Source organism: Kryptolebias marmoratus, linkage group LG16 (assembly GCF_001649575.2).
Source record: "Kryptolebias marmoratus isolate JLee-2015 linkage group LG16, ASM164957v2, whole genome shotgun sequence".
In the NCBI taxonomy this organism is placed as follows: Eukaryota; Metazoa; Chordata; class Actinopteri; order Cyprinodontiformes; family Rivulidae; genus Kryptolebias; species Kryptolebias marmoratus.
The window spans coordinates 25,047,477-25,066,888 of record NC_051445.1 but is presented as its reverse complement, the minus strand read 5'-3'; the positions used below and the strand labels follow the sequence as shown (position 1 = coordinate 25,066,888).

The 19,412-nt window shown below is 40.7% G+C and overlaps 1 protein-coding gene across 4 annotated transcripts in view; it reads right to left on the bottom strand.

Moving 5' to 3' along the window:
• Window positions 1–289: 289 nt before the first annotated feature.
• LOC108234230 (matrilin-2) overlaps window positions 290–19,412 on the bottom strand; it is a 23,881-nt gene continuing 4,758 nt past the window's right edge. Inside the window, exons 2-17 of one of the 4 annotated variants that reach the window (XM_017413271.3) lie at window positions 17,846–18,004; window positions 17,195–17,767; window positions 16,984–17,106; window positions 16,044–16,166; window positions 14,983–15,105; window positions 14,755–14,877; window positions 12,425–12,547; window positions 11,930–12,052; window positions 10,354–10,476; window positions 9,871–9,993; window positions 6,727–6,849; window positions 3,652–3,774; window positions 3,146–3,556; window positions 2,912–3,064; window positions 2,463–2,555; window positions 290–1,116 (exon numbers count right to left, since the gene is read on the bottom strand). In XM_017413271.3, coding sequence (XP_017268760.1) covers window positions 1,061–1,116; window positions 2,463–2,555; window positions 2,912–3,064; window positions 3,146–3,556; window positions 3,652–3,774; window positions 6,727–6,849; window positions 9,871–9,993; window positions 10,354–10,476; window positions 11,930–12,052; window positions 12,425–12,547; window positions 14,755–14,877; window positions 14,983–15,105; window positions 16,044–16,166; window positions 16,984–17,106; window positions 17,195–17,767; window positions 17,846–17,972 — 2,643 coding nt within the window. In that variant the 5' untranslated portion in view covers window positions 17,973–18,004 and the 3' untranslated portion in view covers window positions 290–1,060. The remainder of the gene's footprint in view (window positions 1,117–2,462; window positions 2,556–2,911; window positions 3,065–3,145; window positions 3,557–3,651; window positions 3,775–6,726; window positions 6,850–9,870; window positions 9,994–10,353; window positions 10,477–11,929; window positions 12,053–12,424; window positions 12,548–14,754; window positions 14,878–14,982; window positions 15,106–16,043; window positions 16,167–16,983; window positions 17,107–17,194; window positions 17,768–17,845; window positions 18,005–19,412) is intronic. The other 3 variants (XM_017413273.3, XM_017413272.3, XM_017413274.3) reach the window with 3 other exon arrangements.

Genomic DNA, 19,412 nt, shown 5'->3' with positions numbered 1-19,412 from the left:
CAGAAAAAAGTGTTCCTTGTCATTAATAAAGATGAACAAAGCGTCTCCGTTTTCTCCTGTTGTTCAGAATTTAATTCTTTGAAAGCTGCCATATTGTATTTTGGAGCCACAAAACTAAAGTCCCACCTCCACACTTTCCTAACTCTGTCATGCTGTAAACACAGTGCAACATGACAATTTGTAAAGCCTCAAATAACTAAATGAAACTCAACATAGTTTAAAAATGTACATTTGAAAAGACAGTAGATAAGATAAGACCTACACGAACCAATAAAAATCAACGCATGAAAAAGATTATCTGAAGTGTATTTTTAATTTGTAGTTGAAAAAATGTCCCATTTGTTTACATGGAGAGGTGTGACTTAAATGCTGTACTGAAACCAGCCACTAGGGGGCTCGTTCTTAGTGGCTTCAGTTTCCTGCTTCCTGTCCTGTCTCTAGCTATAATGTACCTCAAACAAATGAGCTGACTTGCAGGCTGTTAAAATGTATTTTGAGCCCTTTGACAAATGTTCCTTTGAGAATATTACCCAAAACTGCAGGACATGTCAAAAACAAGAAGCCTAAATGCCCCAAACTTCAAAAATCCCTAACAGGCTTCATTTGTTAGCTGTGTTTTATTACAAAGATGTCCTGATCAAACGTTTCAGTGATGTAAAAATCAAACTTCAGATGTTTTCAATATGTGTTTTTGGTTTTAGTAAGTTAATTTTTGCAGCTTCAAAACCTCCAACACATTTTAAATGTAGAGAAATAATTGCTGAAACATGAGCAAATTGCTAAAATAGGAAAAGTAAAATAAATTTGTCATTTGAAAGGATTTTTTAATTTGATTTAAAAAAAAAAGTGAATTCATGCACTGGTTTTATGCAACAGGGTGGTATTAATCGCCCAACCATAATTACAGAATAAAAAGGCAAAATGAATTAGAGGAAGAGTCAAACAAGCAGGAATAAACTGTGAACACTGTAGTGTAAAAATACAAGCAGCATAGCATCAGTTTATGATCCAGCGTAGCTTATTGAGTACAAACTGTACGAAGGACGTCAGCCTCCTGGTGTCACTTTGACGTCAGCTGATTCTCCAGAGTCTCCAGCTTCTTTGACAAAGCTTCAAGTAGTCATGTTAAAGAATATTATAGGTAAGAAATTCACATTAGAACACAACCTGCCACCTCTAATAAATCTTACAAGCAAAAAACTAAACTAAGAGTTACTCTACAAAAAAGACATTTAGCTCAGTCAGCAGCAGGAGCTGCAGAGGCATCAGGAAACAACAGCTCATAATGACTGGATAAATCCTGGATTTCACAAGTTAACATTTTACATCCAGTGGTCTGAACATAATATAGACAAATTAGAATGTTATTCTGAGAAATATTAAACTTGCATTGATAAGCCCTTCACTAAAACAGACTTTTACAAAGCGGTGAACCTCTCAACACCTTATGGAAAAACTTTTTTAGAAATAGTTTTTAAACCCATTCATGTAATAGGCCTGTTGAAAGCCTTACACAACATTTGTCTGTCTGTGGTGCCCCATCCTAAATTCTAAATTGTATGAACATTATAAGAAAGACTAATATAAGTCTGTCCTTATAGCTGTCGTCATTGTTTCACCCATGTCTCGAGTCATAGTCATTGCAGCTTTCTTGTTTGGTGTCCTGTGGTCCTTAATCACTACCAATTTAAAAGAGTATGTCATGAGTGATCAAAACTTGCAGTTCATCCCAAGGAAACACTTTTTTTCCCTAATATTTTTCCAGATAATAGTATGTACCATATGTTAAAGCCAGGTTAAGAAGTGAGGTGACGATCAGTGAGCAGCGGTACGGTTTCATGTCGAGAAACGGCTCTACAGATGCAGTGTCTGCTTTGAGAGTGTTGATGGAGAAGTGCAGAGGTCAGAAGTTGTACTGTGTCTTTGTGGAGAGGAAGACAGGTGTAACATTAAAGGTGCAAGGAGTAGAGGAGGATTGGTGTGACAGAGAAGGATGAGATGGTGGCAGATGGTCCACTGTGGTGACCCCTCACAGCAGTCAAAAGACAAAGAGGTAAAATGTCTTTTTTTCATCCTTGGAGACATTTTCACATTTGTGTTTTCCTTTTTTTAGTTGTCACATGCCTGTCTGATGGCTCACAGCTGATGTTTCTGAATTGTTGTACCGGTATTTCAGATTTTATTAATTCCTGCTTGAGTCTACATTTTTGGCAGATGCTTCAGGATATTAATCACTGTGGTCATTGGTCAGTGTGTATATAATTAAAGGGATTAGGCTGTATTCAAGGAGGTCTCTCTGAATGTGTGAGCAAAATATATTATTCATACTTGTTTTATACCGATTGACTTACAGGCAAACATTCAGAATACAACCCAATATGAAGCATGTTTATGTTTGTTTTAATAAGAAAGACAGAGTTATTCTCACTGGAGGGCCCAGTGAAGTCATCAGGAAAGGATATTATTCTGAGCCAGGCTCCTCAGCTTCTCTGTGACTTGGTTCTGAAACTTTATCACGTTCTCACACTGGCACTGATTTTCATTCACTGGTTTCTCTGTTGGAGGAAAAACAAACTATGATGAGAAAGTGTTTCAGAGCAAGTATTTATAATAAGCCTTTCCTGCAAGACTCATTTACATGTGGAGAACGGATCGATCCAGGAGTGTGTGACCGAAGTTCTGCTACTGCAGAAAACAGAACGTTTCTGTACAGAGTCTGAATTATTGTTGCGTCATGGCAGCAGCAGGTGGCAGTAATGCACTGTTAATCTGAAGGAAAGTTTTTAACTGAGCTCTTTCTAGAACCTGCTATTGTGGAAACTAAACATGACCTGAAAAATCACATTTTTCTGAGACTATCTTTAGTTCCAGCTTCTTTTTTGACATGGCACCTCAGCTTAGTTTAGAGTACCTTTACACATCCTGGACTTGAGCTTCTTTGAAATCTCTCCCATTTTCTCAAAATTCTCTGCATAGTACAGATGCATGTCAGCAGGTTCAGACGCAATCTCTCTCAGCTCCTGTTCAATGGCCTTCCCAACACCCAAGGCGTATATTGTGACCCCTGAAAGCAACAGAAAACTGGTGTCATGAAGCTGCTATAAAGAAAACGCTTTAAATAGTCAAGTGAAGACAAGACGAGTACCAGAGTTCTTTGCTTTACTGGCCCACTCAGAAACATCATCCTGTGATCTTCCATCAGTGAACACAATGCTGACTCGCGGGACGTTTGGTCTGGCACCTTCTTTGTCCGAAAAGCTGAACTCAAACATGTGACGCAGGGCTGAGCCCGTCATGGAGCCCCGGCCCATGTACTGTATCTGGGTCACAGCCTGCTTCACCCTCTGTGCTGCGACGTACCGGCCCAAGGTAAACTCTGTACGCACCTTGGTGGAGTACTGAATGAGGCCTACATGTGTGCCCGTCCTGGAAATGTTCAGAGAGTCCACGATGCTGTTCACAAACTGCTTCACCAGCTCAAAGTTGGCAGGGCCCAAACTCTTGGAGCCGTCAATCACAAAAACTAAATCCATGATCCCGTCCTGACAGCCGGGTTCTGTCAGAAGCAATGACAGGGAAAATACATGTTCACTTTTATTTTTCGTTATTTCCTTGGCAGAGAATCTAGCTCAAAGACAGCTTGGTTTATACTTTTGCAGCTCTTCCCATCTTCAGCCAGCTTGAATCCTTCAAAACATTTACAGATGTAGGAGTCAGAGGTGCTGACACACTGATGCTCACAGCCATGATCCACCGTCTGACACCGATCCAGACCTGAAAGTTTCAAATGCAGAAAAACATGGTATCAATGTTTTATTTACATCTTATTCAGAACACTTTTACCTGAAGGAGTTTTGTTCAATAAGTAAATATTGCAAATATAAATACCAGAATATTAACTATTTGTAAACAATTTGATATAATGACAAACAGAGAATATCTGATTAATCTGAGTGAGTAGAGTACTGAGCGCTCAGCTCTGGGATTAAACACTGACCTCAGAACTGGTTTGAAACTCAGTCACAATTATGTAACACATAAATACTAAAAAAAAAAAAGGAAATACAAGCAAAATCTGAAAACATCCTGATGAACCATTCCAATCTGAATGATTTACAGTCATGAGAAAAAGAAAGTCCACCCTCCTTCAAATTTAGGGGTTTACAAATCGGGACATAATGAAAATGATCTGGTCTTTTCCAGATTCTAAATTTATTTCAATCTAACCTCAAGTTTACAAAAACACATAGGTTACAACAAGCCTAAATGGTAAATCTGAGTGTGCAAAGTTAAGTACACCATTGCTTCTACCGTAGGATGTAGGAGGGAAAGTAGCAGCCAGGTGCTGCTGATCAGCTGTATGAAATAACTGATCACCATCAGTGGGATCAGCTCTCTGAAAGCAGTAGTTTGGGCAGTGTGGTGCTCTGGAGCAAACAGATGTATGTTACACAATGTATGCTGACATACATCAGCAATGAACTTAGAGAAACAACTGTTGCTGCCCATCAATCTGGGAACAAATAAAGGCCATTTTCAAACATCATTCTGCAGAGAAAAAGATTATTCACAAGTAGAAAACATTTATGACAGCTGCCAATATTCCCAGGACGGACTACAGGCCTCAGTTATTAGATTGAAGGGTAAAGTTAATGACTTTACAATTAGAAAAAGATTGAACAAGTATAGCTTGTTTGAACAACTTTCTGTAACAAACACCATGTTCAAGCATAGGATGGTCCATAAGTGTGCGTACCAGCCAGGCCACCTTCAGTCAAAGGCCGATGATCAATTTTGTAATCATGTCATCAGACCTGGGGCTCTATGTTTTGGACACTCAGTAAAGAGAGGAGCAGAACTGTCAACTGGTCCCCACATGGTGGTGAGTTGGAGCTGGTTGTGTGGAAGTTTTCTGGAGAGACCAATAAAACCTAAACGAATAGTGAGGGTGAAGTGAGAACGTCGGGTGGGGGCCGCTGTCCATGTAATCTTCAACTCACACCTCTGGGATGGCTTTTTTCATACATCCCAGGGTGGGTCAGGGACATGGAACCAAAATAGGCTATTTTTAAGGCCTCTATTGCAGATCCGGCTTACCTTTGGGACATGAAAGGTGGCATGAGTCTGAAGACTTAGGGTAAGGCAAATCCATTTATGTGGCAGAGGTCACTGAGGTAGTTTAAAAGCTGCCCAATGGCACGGGCACCAGGTGTGGACAAGATTTGCCCTGAGATGCTGAAGGCTCTGGACATTGTGGGGCTGTCATGGCTGAAATATGTCTAGGGTAGTTGAATTGATTCGTAAACCTCAAATTCAGGAAGGAGCAGTGTAGCTTTCATCTGGGTCATAGAACTATGGATCATACCTTCCCTTGCAGAGTTGCAAAGGGGGTCATAAGAGTTCAATTTTCCAGTCTTCATCTGTTTTGTGGATCTGAAAAAGACTTTTCCCAGAGAATGCCTCTGGGAACAAGAGGCGCTTTGGGAGGTGCTGGGGGAGTATGGCGTGCTGGTGTGACCTTTACAGGCTATCCGGCCCCTGTAGAACCAAAGCATGAGTTGATTGCATAAAGTCAAGCTTGTTCCCAGTGTGCGTTGAACTTCACCAGGGCTGTCCCCTGGAGGAGCTGGAGAGAGTGATGTCTGGGTTTCCCTCCTGGACCACAAACAAGAATGGATGAAATCAGTGGATAAATGGATGAATGGCTTGTTTGGAATAATTGTCGGGAGAAAATCTCTTTACTCTTAGGAGAGCATGGCAGTATGACTTAAGTTTGAAAAACTGCATCTGAATGAACCGTAAACTTCTGGAACAATGTCCTTTGGACAGATGAGGCAGATAATGCACAGCGCCATGCTTGGCAAAAACCAAACCCAGCGTAGCAGCACCAAAACAAGACATCACACCAGCTGGCAAGTGGGGGATCTGTGCTTGTTTTGCAGCTATGGGACGTGGGCACGTCGCAGTCAACCATGAACAACTTTATTTACCAAAATATTCTAATCAAACTTCTAGAGTCAAATGTGAGGCCAGCTGTCCAGTCGCTGAAGCTTGACTGAATTTGGGTCATGAAACAGAACAATGATCCCAAACTTGGCAGCAAATCTACAACAGAATGACTGAAAAAGACGATAATCAAGGTGTTGCTGTGTTCTAGGCAAAATCCAGACTTCAACCTGATTGAAATGCTGCGGTGGGACTTTAAGAGACCTGTGTAGAAATGACTGTCTGCAAACCTCTATGAGCTGAAGCAATATTGTAAAGAAGAGTGGGCCAAAATTCCTTCATATTGATAAGACTTATGAAGTCAGAAACCACTATTGTTATTGCTGCTCAAAGTGGTTCTATAAGCCGTGTTTTTCACACACAATTTTTGTTTAATAAATAATGACAAAGTTGAATCCGTTGTGTGTTTTTGTAGACTTTAGGTTAGATTTAAATAGTTTTAGAACCTGGTAAAGACCAGATCATTTTTATTATGCTCTGATGTATTTGTATAAAACACCAAACTCTCTTTTTCATGACTGTAACACAATCAATCAAAACAAAAACATTCATTCATTCATTCATTCTAGCCTAACTCAGCAAAAATACACTTGTACACAAAGTGCTTTATTTAAAGCTAAATTTATTTTCAAGCATTTCACGAGTTGGACACATTGAATTGTGTTAATCTCTTAATCTGCACCTTACCACATTCTTTTTCATGAAAGAGTTGGGACTCACTTTGACACGTTTTTCCATCTGTCCGCAGTCTGTATCCTTCTCTGCATTTGCACACACATGAATCCTCTGTGTTCATAAACTCCTGCTCACATCCATGAGTCCCATCAGCACAGTGGTCTGTCTCTGCAAGAGAAAAATGGTTCGTCATCGTGAACCATCACCACCAGCAGTGACCTTACCATTACAATCCAAACATTTAAAAAGCACAAGTAAGCTTTCAACAAATCCGAAAAATAGAATTTGGAGGTCAGCATTTTAGATGATGTAAATGATAATCCATCCATTTTCTATTCCTGCTTTGAATGTGGAGCCTTCTTTCTGCAACCTAATGATAAATATAATAATGTTATTTCAAATAGGTGATGTCAACAAGTGACTGTCTAAATGAGCTGGTACAAAAGCTTGGAAAGCTGTGAAAAACTGGGTCCTTGAGGAAATAAAGAGGACTTATGTTTGCCAAAAAATGAAAGAGAGAAAATTGTTGTAATGTTTCTAGACAACAATTCTCAATGAGAGATCATCAGGGACTCAGATTTCTCTTTCATTCTCTGCAACTCATAATATTCAATCATTCAATTTGGAGAAATTCAATTGTGTAAAGCTCCCCGATCCATCATCAAGCACCATCATTCAACTGCTGACAAATCTACATGGACAAGACATTAGATACTTTAGGAAACCTTTGTCAAACTCTGCAGTTCAGAGTTGTGTTCAGAAATGTTAGTTACAGCTTCAATAGGCAAATAAAAAGACTTACTGTAAGCCACCTTGTTCAGTGGTTGTGTCTGAGGCATCTGATGGACCATCACACAGAAGAAATGGGGATTATGTTCAGATGAAATAGTATTCCAGATTAATTGGAAAAATGTTTATGCATTTTATTTTATTTTATCCATTTGTGTTTTCTATACCTATAATTTATTGGTTTTATATTAACTTAATGTTTTATCTTTTTGTTTTGTTAAGCACTTTTAGTTACCTATGTGTTTGAAAAGTGCTATATCAATAAAGTTGAGGTGAGTTGAGTTGTTCATGTCCACTTTTTTAACAGCAGCATTAATGCTAAAAAGTCCTGGGGAGATTTTAGAGCAACATGTGCTGCTTTCAACAATGCATGTTTTCCAGGAGCGTCCATGCATTTCCCAACAAGACAATTTAAAACCACATCCTGCACACACTGCCAAGGCATGGCTAAGAGACGGGTACTGGACTGACCTGTTCTCAGAATATGTAGAAAACTACAAGGTATCATTTCTACACCTTAAGTTGTTTTTGCAGACATAATGGGACCAAAAAAAGCACATTTAAAGCCAGATTATCTTTGGATAAAGTGATAAAAGCTTAATTGTTCCAGCTGTAGGGACTGTATTGCAGGCGTGTTAAGAAAACAAAACGTAACCTAACACTTGGCTTCAGAAAAGCTAAAAAGAAATAAAAATCTAAGTAAAATCATCCCCTTTCTGTTTATTTGTCAAGTTTATCTAATTCAGGTTTTATGTACAGATCACTCTGGGATATTTGTTGAATTTTCACACACAAGGTTATTTGTATGTGTTTAACGTCACAGATATATCAAAAGCAAATACATAAAGTCTAAATAAAGAATAATTCATCAGTTTTTAGTGACACAGACGCATATAGCCTACAGAACAAGAAGACTACATATAAAGTTTAAAAAATAAACGTGCTCCTGGCAGCACGTAAAAATGTCCTTTATTGTAAGAGACATTTTATGATCGCAATCTTTGCAAAATTACAGTAAAAAATATTTTTTCTAGCTGCTCCTTTTTAAGACTGATTCTGCGGATGATCTTCTTCTGTCGCACCAAATCCTCCTTCATCCAGGAACCTTCTCTGGACTCATTGTCCTCTTGTCCTCCTCCCTGGCAGATCTATATTCAACCTTTGCTCAGTATATTCACTGTCCCTCCTCTGCACAAGTCCAAACCATCTTAGCCTCTAACGTATGTCTCCAAACTGCTCAGCATGTACTCTCTGATGTATTCATTTCTAATCCTCTTCATGTTGGTCCCTCCCAACAACATCTTTACATCTTCAATCCTCGCCACCTCCAGCTCAGCCTCCTAGCTTTTTGTTAGAGCCACCATCTCCAGACCAGATATCATAGTGGGTCTCACTACTGTGCACCTATTTTTCTGTCACAAATCACCCCTGACACCCTTCTCCATCCCGCCTAAACTCCTGTCTTCACCTCTCTTGTTTTCTGCCTGTTCCTTTGAATGGGTCTCTCCCTCAAACCCATTCACCTTCAACACTCCTACACCTAGCAGCCTCACTGTCTCCCTCTCATTCACACACATGGACTCGCCTGTCTCGCTTCTACTGACCTCCACCTCTCCAAGCTGTCCTCCACCTGTTCCCTCCCTTTCTCTGCAGATCACAATGTTGTCTGTAAACATTATAGTACATGGAGACTCCTGCTTGACCTCATATGTCGACCTGTCCACCATCAAACCTGGGTAAATCGGGAGGGGAAGGGCATCCAGCATAAAACCTTTGCCAAGTGAAAACATTCGGATTAATGAGAATAAAATTACTAAACACAATCTACCCTCCAAAACAAAGTGATGTCAGGGCTTATTCGGCTTCAAAATGTACTGACTTCCTCAGTATTATAGGTCATGTCTGAATTCTAGATGCCCCAAATAATAAATGTCTGTCAGGATTTGGGGTTTTCTTTTTTGTATTATTATTGGTTTTCATGCTTCAGTTTGAGTTTATTGTTCTTTTTATTTTGTCATTTGCTTTTCTTTATGTTTTTGCTCCTTGTGTCTTGGTATTTCTGACTTCACTTCCCCTAATTACGCTGTCTTTAAAACCTGGTCACCTCCTCCACTTACTCACTGGTCCATTGTCGTTTCACGTGCTGTCTGGTTACCCTCGTGTCTGGCATCTTGTTTGTGCTATGTTTTGGAGTTGCTGCCTCGTCAGCTTTTTGGTTTTGTTCTTTTATTTAAAATAAATTATTTTTATTCCTGGAGCCAAGATGAGTCTGCACATTGGGTTCGCTGCTATCTCCACCCAACCTCGACAACAACATTGTGAAAGAAGTTCTGGCTTTCTCAAAATCTGTGAAGAAAATGTTCAAGTTGTCAAATCGTAATGAAATGAATGCACACATACTTTTGCAGGTTTTTCCATCAGGTCTGAGTGTGTAGCCTTTTCTGCATTTACACACACAGCTGCCCTCTGTGCTCAGAAACTCTTGCTCACATCCGTGGCTGCCATCAGCACAGGGATCCACCTCTGCAGACGAGAAACTGTATCAGTGTCCTGAACATTTACCTAAGTAGTGACTGAATTCAACAGGCCCGTTGCTAGTAAGGCTTTTCACTTCTGACATGAATCACATTTTTAGGATTTCTCAGAATATTTAAAAATGATTGTTTGTTCAAAAGGAGACATCTTCAAGGCTTTCTTTTTTTATTAATTTTTTTTCAAATGTCACAATTTATAAACATAAAAAAAAATGTCACCCTGGAAAAAAAAGAGTTCTATACATGTTTATGAACAAATGATGTAGATTTTCCTGCCTAAAAGGTCTAAAGAAAAAATTCAAACCACTTGAAATAAAGAAGAAGAGCAAAAACATCTCAACTCTCATACTTTTGCAGGTTTTTCCATCAGGTCTGAGTGTGTAGCCTTCTCTGCATTTACACACACAGCTGTCCTCTGTGCTCAGAAACTCCTGCTCACATCCGTGGCTGCCATCAGCACAGGGATCCACCTCTGCAGACGAGAAACTGTATCAGTGTACATACATACAAAGAAAAAAAAGTCTGCAGAGTTTTATTTCACTCCAGTGGATGAAGCGGCGCACAAAGTGAGCAGAGTTTGTACACAGTCTTTATGGGTTAAATGAACAGAGAAAGTCCTCCTTTCATCATCACTTCTAGCCAGATCATACACCAGCTGATTGGTAAGGAACAGACCCAGTCACTGCATGCATCATGGTGTGCTTTTTTGTTGTTGTTTTTTTTTGTTTTTCAAATATGAGATGATTTCTTATTTCAAAGGACAGCTCGGAACCCTGATGGTGCATCACCTGGTGCCAATAAATAACCCACAAGTAAGTCCTGCAGTGTGCAAGCCTCATTCCTGTGTTTGCCATAAAACTGTTTTTAAAAAAATCTGTCAGTTTATGGAAAGTAAAGAAAAGAGAGACACCAGAAAGCTCTGGGAGAAACAAGTTGCTGTGTAAAAACTTTTGGTTTTGGAGCAACATATCGATGTGTTCAACCTGCAGTTTGATTGCAGCAGACATACTCTCTGCAGCGAGGGCTTTTACAGTCCAGCTGCCACATTCTTTCAAACACTGGCTCTGATGATTATAACAATTAATAGCAAAATATTGGACTTCTTTGCTGAGTTTAGGTTTTTTTATTTTGATAGTAATGGTCTGATGCCATCCTGGTAGGATCTAAGAACACTCACTTTGCCACACAAAGGTCCTCTCAATATGGCAGCACAAATTCTCGGCTGATAGCATAGATTGCACAGGTGCCAGCAATTGCAGTGTTTCTCTAGTTTAGCAGTTTAGCTGCCCACCAGTTAACAGGTGAAAAACGGAGAAGTGCATATCTGCAGGGTTTCACTTCACGCCGAGCAGAGTTTGTACATAATCTCTATGGCTTGAACTAACAGGGAAGCTCCTCCTTCACGGATCGTCATCTCTTCTAGCCAGATCATTTACCGTCTGGCTGGCAAATAACAGACGCAGTCACTGCAGGTGTTATGGTGCACCTTTGAGTCGTTTCCTGGTTTTAATTTATACTTTTACATTCACTTTTTGTGCTCAGTAATGGATGTGATTTCAAATGAAATTAAATACACTTGAAAGAAAGTACACTCAAGTAAAAGTACAAATTTTAAAAATTGTATTAGAATTAAACATAACCTTGCTTAATAAGGATTTTCACTTGTGCATCAGATAATCACATTTTCTGAATTTCTCAGAATATTTTAAATCGCCTGACCTCTCTGAGGCTCTTTTGTTCTGGATCATTTTTAATTTTGTCACAATTCACAACCGTGTAAAACAACCCACCACGAAAAATAAAATAAATGAGTTCTTAAGACTAATTTTACATGTCTTTATAAACACGGATGTAGGTTTTCCTGCCTACAAAGTTCAAACTACTTCAAATAAAGAAGAAGAGCAAAAACATCTCAACTCTCATACTTTTGCAGGTTTTTCCATCAGGTCTGAGTGTGAAGCCTTCTCTGCATTTACACCCACAGCTGCCCTCTGTGCTCAGAAACTCTTGCTCACATCTGTGGCTGCCATCAGCACAGGGATCCACCTCTGCAGACGAGAAACTGTGAATCAGCCTACATTTACTGTACGTTGGTTAAAAAGAAGCATTCTATTCTAAAGACTTTCTATTGTGCATGAGTTAATCATGTTTTCAAGATTTCTCAGAATATTTAAAAGCAACTATGTTCTAAAGGAGACGTTTTCAGGGCTCTCTTTTTTATTACTATTTGTAATTTGTCAGAATCAATAACCGCCCCCTCCCAAATAAAACATCCGTTAAAGCAAAAAAATGGAGTCCACAACATCACTTTCACACCTCATCAATAAATTAGGCTTTCCATGTTTAGAAAATTCTAATAAGAAACTCAAACCTCTTTCAATTAATAAAAAAGACGAGTAAAAACATGATCACTCTCATACTTTGACAGGTTTTTCCATCAGGTCTGAGTGTGTAGCCTTCTCTGCATTTACACACACAGCTGTCCCCTGTGCTCAGAAACTCCTGCTCACATCCATGGCTGCCATCAGCACAGGGATCCACCTCTGCAGACGAGAAACTGGGAATCAGCACATTTATTCTGAGTCATTTTCTCACGCTATGTTTTCCTGTTTAGGGTCACAGGGGTAAGGAGGGTGGGAGACAAACAACGTCGCACACACACTTCTCCCTCTGTGCGGGGTGCTGCTGGGGTATAGGCTTCCTGGGGTGCTTTTAAAGGCTATCTGGTCCCTGTGTAACCAAACCAAGAGCTGTGTCCACATACTCAGCACAAATTAGAGCTTGTTCTCAGTGCGACTTGGACTCCACCAGAGCTATCCTATGTCTCTGATCTTGTTTGAGGTCTTCATGTGCAGGATCTCAAGGTGCAATCGTGGAGAGGAGGGTCTCTCATCTCGGCTCTGCTTTTTGCAGATGATGTTGATCTGTTGGCGTTATCAAGCCATGACCTTCAGCACACTCTGGGATGGTTCGCAGCAGAGCGCGAAGCGGCTGCGATGACAGTCAGCTCCTCTAAGTCTGAGGCCATGGTTGTCATCCAGAAAAAAGTGGAACGCTCCCCCTGAGTTGAGGGTGAGTCTGTGCCTCAAGTGGAGGAGTTCAGATATCTGGGAGTCTTGTTCATAAGTGATGGTAGGATAGAGCAAGAGATGGATTGAACTACTGGGGCCTTGTCCACAGAAATGAGGGTGTTGCTCCAGGCTGTCGTGATGAAGAAAGAGTTGAGCCAAAAGGCAAAGTTCTACATTTACTGGTTTATCTATAGGATGCTCCAACTGGGCCTGGTAAAACGTTGGGATCTCCCAGGAGCTGGAGAGTGTCACTGAGGGGAGGGATATTTGGGTTTGTCTCATGGGCCTGTTGACTCTGGTACAGAGAAGCAGCAGAAAATGGATGAATGATATTGTCTCATCCCCGAGATTTTCTGCTCATGTCATAAAAGGTGGAGAGCAAGATGAACCCAGGGCGCAGACTCGCTTCCAAAAAAACCAACATTTATTTAGATAACAAACAGAAAACAAAGGGCTGGCGTGGCAGCAAAACAACTATAACTAAAATCCAAACAGAAGACAAAGAGACAAGGCAAAAACGAGGAGGGACCAGAGACGAGACAAGACTTGAAACTAACACAAACAACCAACATCAACAAACAACAATGAACCGGCAGGGAGGTGGAGAAAATGACCAGATTATAAAGCAGAGGGAAATCATGGGAAGTGGGCACAGGTGAGTGATTACAATTACATACAGGTGGAGATGGGTGTGACAGAAAACCAGAAACTACTGAGCAGAGAACAGGTGGATAGTGACAAAACAGAACCAAGGTATAAAGAAAACAAAATAATACCAAGACAAGGACAATAAAGCAAATACAAGAATAACCTAAATCATAACAGAACCAAAACCCAGACATATGACAGCTCAACATTTATTTTGAAACTTTTTTTTTTTATTATTTAGGAAGCTAGATTTTTCCTGTTCCCCTTATTTTGCATGACAGAAAGAAACTGGAATACCCAGAAACCCCCCACATATGCACTAGGAGAACATGTAAACTCTACACAAAAAAGACCCAGTTGGGTATTAAACCCAGGACCGGCTGTGAAGTGGTAGTTCTAACAGGACACTGTAGACTGTGGATATGTACCTGGGGAGAGAATAGATCAGATTCCATTCCTTTGAAAACTTTGACTATAATTGTTTGTTCCCAGGGTGGCACAGCGGTGCTGTGGTTAGAGCTGTCGCCTCCCAGCAAGAAGGTTGCAGGATCAACCTGGGACCTTTCTGGGTGGAGATTACATGTTCTTCCTGTGCACACCTGGGTTTACTCCGGGTACTCCGGTTTCCTCCCACAGACCAAAAACATGCATGTTAGGTTCATTGGTAACTCTAAAATTGTCCCTAGGTGTAAGTGAGAACGTGAATGGTTGTTTGTCTCTTTGTGTCCCTGTGATGGACTAGAGACGTGTCCCCTGCTTCTCACACAGTGATAGCTGGAGATAAACACCAGCTCCCTGGGTAAAAAAATGGATAGTTGTATGTTTGTTCTCTGACTTTTTTCAGGTTACTTGAAATTAACTGAACACATCTGTTCTGTCTAACCCCAGACAGCAAAATAAGTGAAAGTTAAACAGTTTTTGCATGTTCATGGATAAATTATGTAAGTTTTTATGCAGAGAAAGACAAAAATCAAATCTAGAACCGTTTGAAATATATGACAATATAAGAGAAGAAGCAATAGGATTTCTACTTTTGCAGGTTTTTCCATCAGGTCTGAGTGTGTAGCCTTCTCTGCATTTACACACACAGCTGCCCTCTGTGCTCAGAAACTCCTGCTCACATCCGTGGCTGCCATCAGCACAGGGATCCACCTCTGGAAGGAAAAGCAAATAAAGAGCAGAGACATCTTTTTTGCAGGAAGTAGCTCATACTGTATTCAGTCCCATCAGCAGAATACAGATGAATCAGGAGCTCTTACTGCTGCAGGTCTTGCCATCTGGATTGAGCATGTAGCCTTTGTTACACCTGCAGATGTAGGACTCTGGAACGCTGACACAGCTATGCTCACAGCCGTGGATTCCCAGGTCACAGTAGTCTATTCCTGAGGAGGGTCACTGTTATTAGTGTTACATCTGTACCATCACGGCTGCTGCAATTATAACAAGATTTAACATGATTATCGACATTATTATGGATAATAATATTTTTGCTCGTGTCTGTGTATTAGCAAAACATTTCATGAACCTCTGGTAAAATTTAATTGAAACTTGCAGAAAGTAATAATTGGATGAACATCTACAACTGAATGACTGACTTTTGATGGCTGCCACAGCTTATCGACAGTAGCCAACTTGCAAATGCTACAACCCAATCAGTTTAACACATTTTGTCCTAAAATCTGATGTGGCAGCAGCTGAGAGTCATTCCCAACATGTACTCTGAGTGAGACATCTCTAGATATCGCATGAGGTCACACATGATCTTATTTTCAAGGTTTGACCAAAAGCACTACAACTCTGTCATTTCCAACATAAGAAATAACTAAATCTCTGGCATGAAAGAGTGATATACATTCCTTCAAGGATTGCAGGGTTTTATTTATATATATTTGGGCAACAGACAAACAGTACAACACTTGCTTACAGATCAGCCTGTAATTCCTGTGAACCCTTGAAGTGTCGGTCAGCTATAAATGCTTTTTACAGAGCAGCTCTGTGACAGCCTGCATACAAGCCTATATTTTAGGTTCTGATCTGATGATTGCAGCAGCAAAACTGTTAACGTCCACCAGAGGAGCAAAACAAAACTTTTCCAACAGTGGGAGGATGAAACATCACTGGTGAAAGGGAGGGCTGCTGGCAGTCATTTCAGCCAGCAGCCCTCCCTTATGAACACATCATTATATAAATACGTTTTTAAAATGCACTGAAAACAGAAAAGAAAGTCATTGAACAAGGTTTTGAAGATAAAATGAATAGATTAAAAAAGATAAAGTGGAAAGAAAGGAAAAGTAAGTTAAAGTAAGTATTGCTCTGTTACTGTTGCAGGTCTTCTGGTCGATGGTGAGTTCGTATCCTGGACGGCAGCGACACTCGTAGCCATCAGGCAGGTTCACACAGATGTGTTTACAGCCGTGATCCACTGTGGCACATGTGTCATCAGCTGCAGGGAAACAACATGGAGGAAAAGGTCAAAGGGCAACCGTTTAGGACCAATGCAGGAACAGTGAGAGGTCACAGTTTTCTGTTTCTACACAAACAAGTAATAACAGCATCCACTTAGACTCAGGTTTGAAGGCATGAAGTGAACAAGAGTCTCTAGATTTTTCTTCAACGCCTGCCACTCAAGGCAAAGTGTGTGTGTGTGTGTTCATTTGTCTGTACTGTTAACAAAATATCTCATGACTTGCTGAATGAATTTTAATGAAACTTTCAGAAAGTAATCACTGGTTATACACCTGATTAACTTTTGGAGTCAACCGTCTTAAGATGGCTGCCACAGCAAAGCAATTTTAGCAAACACAAAAAGGGCTCTGAATCCTTTGGTTTTTACAGATATTGAGCTAAAATTTGGTGTGTTAGTAGCTGAGATTCAGACCCAACCTTAACTCTGAGCTCTAAATGATAGAACAAGATCCGTTTCAGAATTTTGCCATGAACTATTGGATACAACTCTGACTGTTTATTAGCTAAATATCTCATGAACCACTGAGTGTATTTTATAGAATCTTGCAGAGCATGATCACTGGATGTTTTTTCCGGATGATTGGTGCAACAACTCTGTAAGATGGAGGAAAAACTAAATCAAAGAACCAAAGAAAGAACCTGCAGGATTTCAAAATGCTCCATGAAAAGTTGAACATCAACTTTTGTTGTTAAATAAAAATTTGGAGCAAAATGAATCTGGCTGTTTTTTGAAACATGCGGCTTGCAAAGTAGAAAACAGGACTGACAGAAGAAGAAGAGGAGAGCTCGTTCACCTCTACACGTCTTGCCATCAGGGTTGAGGGTGAAGCCTTTTCTGCACTTGCACCTGTACGAGGCGGGGCTGCTCACACAGAGGTGCTGACACTGATGGTCCACCACTTTGCACATGTCTGAAGCTAGAACATGAACATTCACAGATACTCAGGCACGAGGTGGCAACAACACACGGACCAGAAACACGCGATAGTATGAGAGACTGATCACCTCCACACAGTTTGGACTGGAACACAGAGATCAGGGTTTCTATCTGACTGAAGTTAGCCACCAGGTGGACATGCTCGGAGTGCGGCTCGCTGCCTATGGCCTTCAGGATGTTCATGTCCACCCTGCCCACTCCGATAGCAAAGATCTGGATCCCTGCCTGCCTGGCTTCAGCTGCGATCTCCTCCACCGTGTCCTGAGGTCTCCCATCCGTCACGATCATAGCGATACGTGGAATGTGCCGGTTCGTGGGTCGGGCCCCCTGCTCCTCAGTGAAGGCCACCTCCATGGCGTACTGGATGGCCAGACCGGTCATGGTCCCCGTGGCGAGGTGCTTCATGTTCCCCACAGCCTGCTCCACCTCAGCTCTGGAGGTGTAGGTGCTGAGGGAGAACTCAGGCTGAACCACGCTGCCGTACTGGAGCAGACCGACCTGGGTTGCATCGTGGCCTATGTCCAGAAATTGGAGCAGGTTGATGATGAAGGTCTTGACCTTTTCGTAGTCGTTGGGGTCGATGCTCCTGGAGCTGTCGATGACAAAGACGAAGTCCAGCGGCGTGGCTTTACAAGGATTCTCTGCAACCAGGAGCAGGATTGGGATCAGTTCTGGTAAAAACTGACAGAGGAGATCCTGGTCAGCACCGAGTCACTCACCCGCAGCAGTGCTTTGGACCGTTGTGTCATTCTGTCCTCTGACTGGGATGAGTCTGGGACGACGCTTGTCCAGCCGTGCTGCTTGACAGGACAACAGGCAGAGGAAGATGAGAGCCAGGAGTCTCATTCTGCTGGGAGGAGACGACTGCAGGCGAGAGGCTGAGAAACAAGACATGATGCAGTAAAACCCTCCCACTGAGCAGAGCAAACAGGAGGCAAACTGACAGTCATCTGAAATGAAACTACCAACAAAAAAAATCATTATCACTCACTGCTAAAAGATTATGGTGGACAATAATGCTTTTGCCTGAGACTGTGTGTGTGTGCCTGTCTGTTAGCAAACTATCTCAATGAACCAGTGAAAAGATTTTATTGAAACCTTCAGAAAGTAATCATTAGATGTACCTCTGCAGCTAATTAGCTTTTGAAGTCAACACAATTCAAGATGGCTGCCACAGCCAACTGACCTAAATAAACACAATAAGACTAACAATTTTACAGACACTGAACTAGAACTTGACATAGTTGTAGCTGACAGTCATTCACAACACATACTCTGAGCACTACACATTGTGTAACATCTTTGCTTAAAATTGTAGTATTTCTTGTTAAATCTACCTTGTTTATCTGTTAGCAAAATAGCTCTTGAAAAACTGGACCGATTTTAATAAAAATCACATAAAGTAATAATTAGATGTACATCTACAACAAGTTGACATTTGGAGTTCAAGATGGCAACTTTAGCCAATTGTCAGAATTCAGGTTTTCTTTGAGGTTTTTTTTTTTTTTTTTTGTATTTAGGTTTATTGTTTTTTTCTGTTTCTGGAGTTCTGTTTTCATTCTGGTTAATCCTGTGTTTAGTGTGTAAGTTCTTGTGTGTTGGCTTTTATTTTCTCTCGTGTTTCTATAGTTTTATTTTGGTTATGGGTGATCTGTGTTTTGTCCTTGCCCTGTTGTGTTTTTGCGTTTTGGTTTTGTTGTCATGTCAGACCTTTTATTTTCTTTTAAAATAAATTGTTCTTTAACTATTTTAGAATGAATCTGCAATCTGGGTTCATTTCACTCCAACCTGACACTGATCAACATTAGTGGACGTAAATATGGCTGGATTTGATGTATGGTAGTAGCTGACAGTCATCCTCAACATGTACTCTAAGAGACAACATATCTTGCATGAGATCGTGCACAACATCATTTACAAAGTTTGACCACAATGGTTAAAACTCAGTCCCTTCTTATCAAAAAGATAATCTCAGTTTTAAACTCTGGCATGAAAGATGGTGGGCGATATGCATTCCTTAAAGGAACTCTACATGCTTAATAAATGCTTTAACTTGAAAATGTTCTGAAAAAGTGTGAGTCCCACATGAAAGCCATATTTTCCTAACTGCTATCACAAAGAATCAACTAAATCCTTGTAAATAAATGCTGCAGAGGTGGCTGAAAGAGATTTAAGAGAAGCTGCGAGGAACAACAGACTGTTTCCCAGGCCGGATCCTAAGACCTCCATCCTTTACCTGTCCTTTACCTGTCCTTTACCTGTCCTTTACCTGTCCTTTACCAGTCC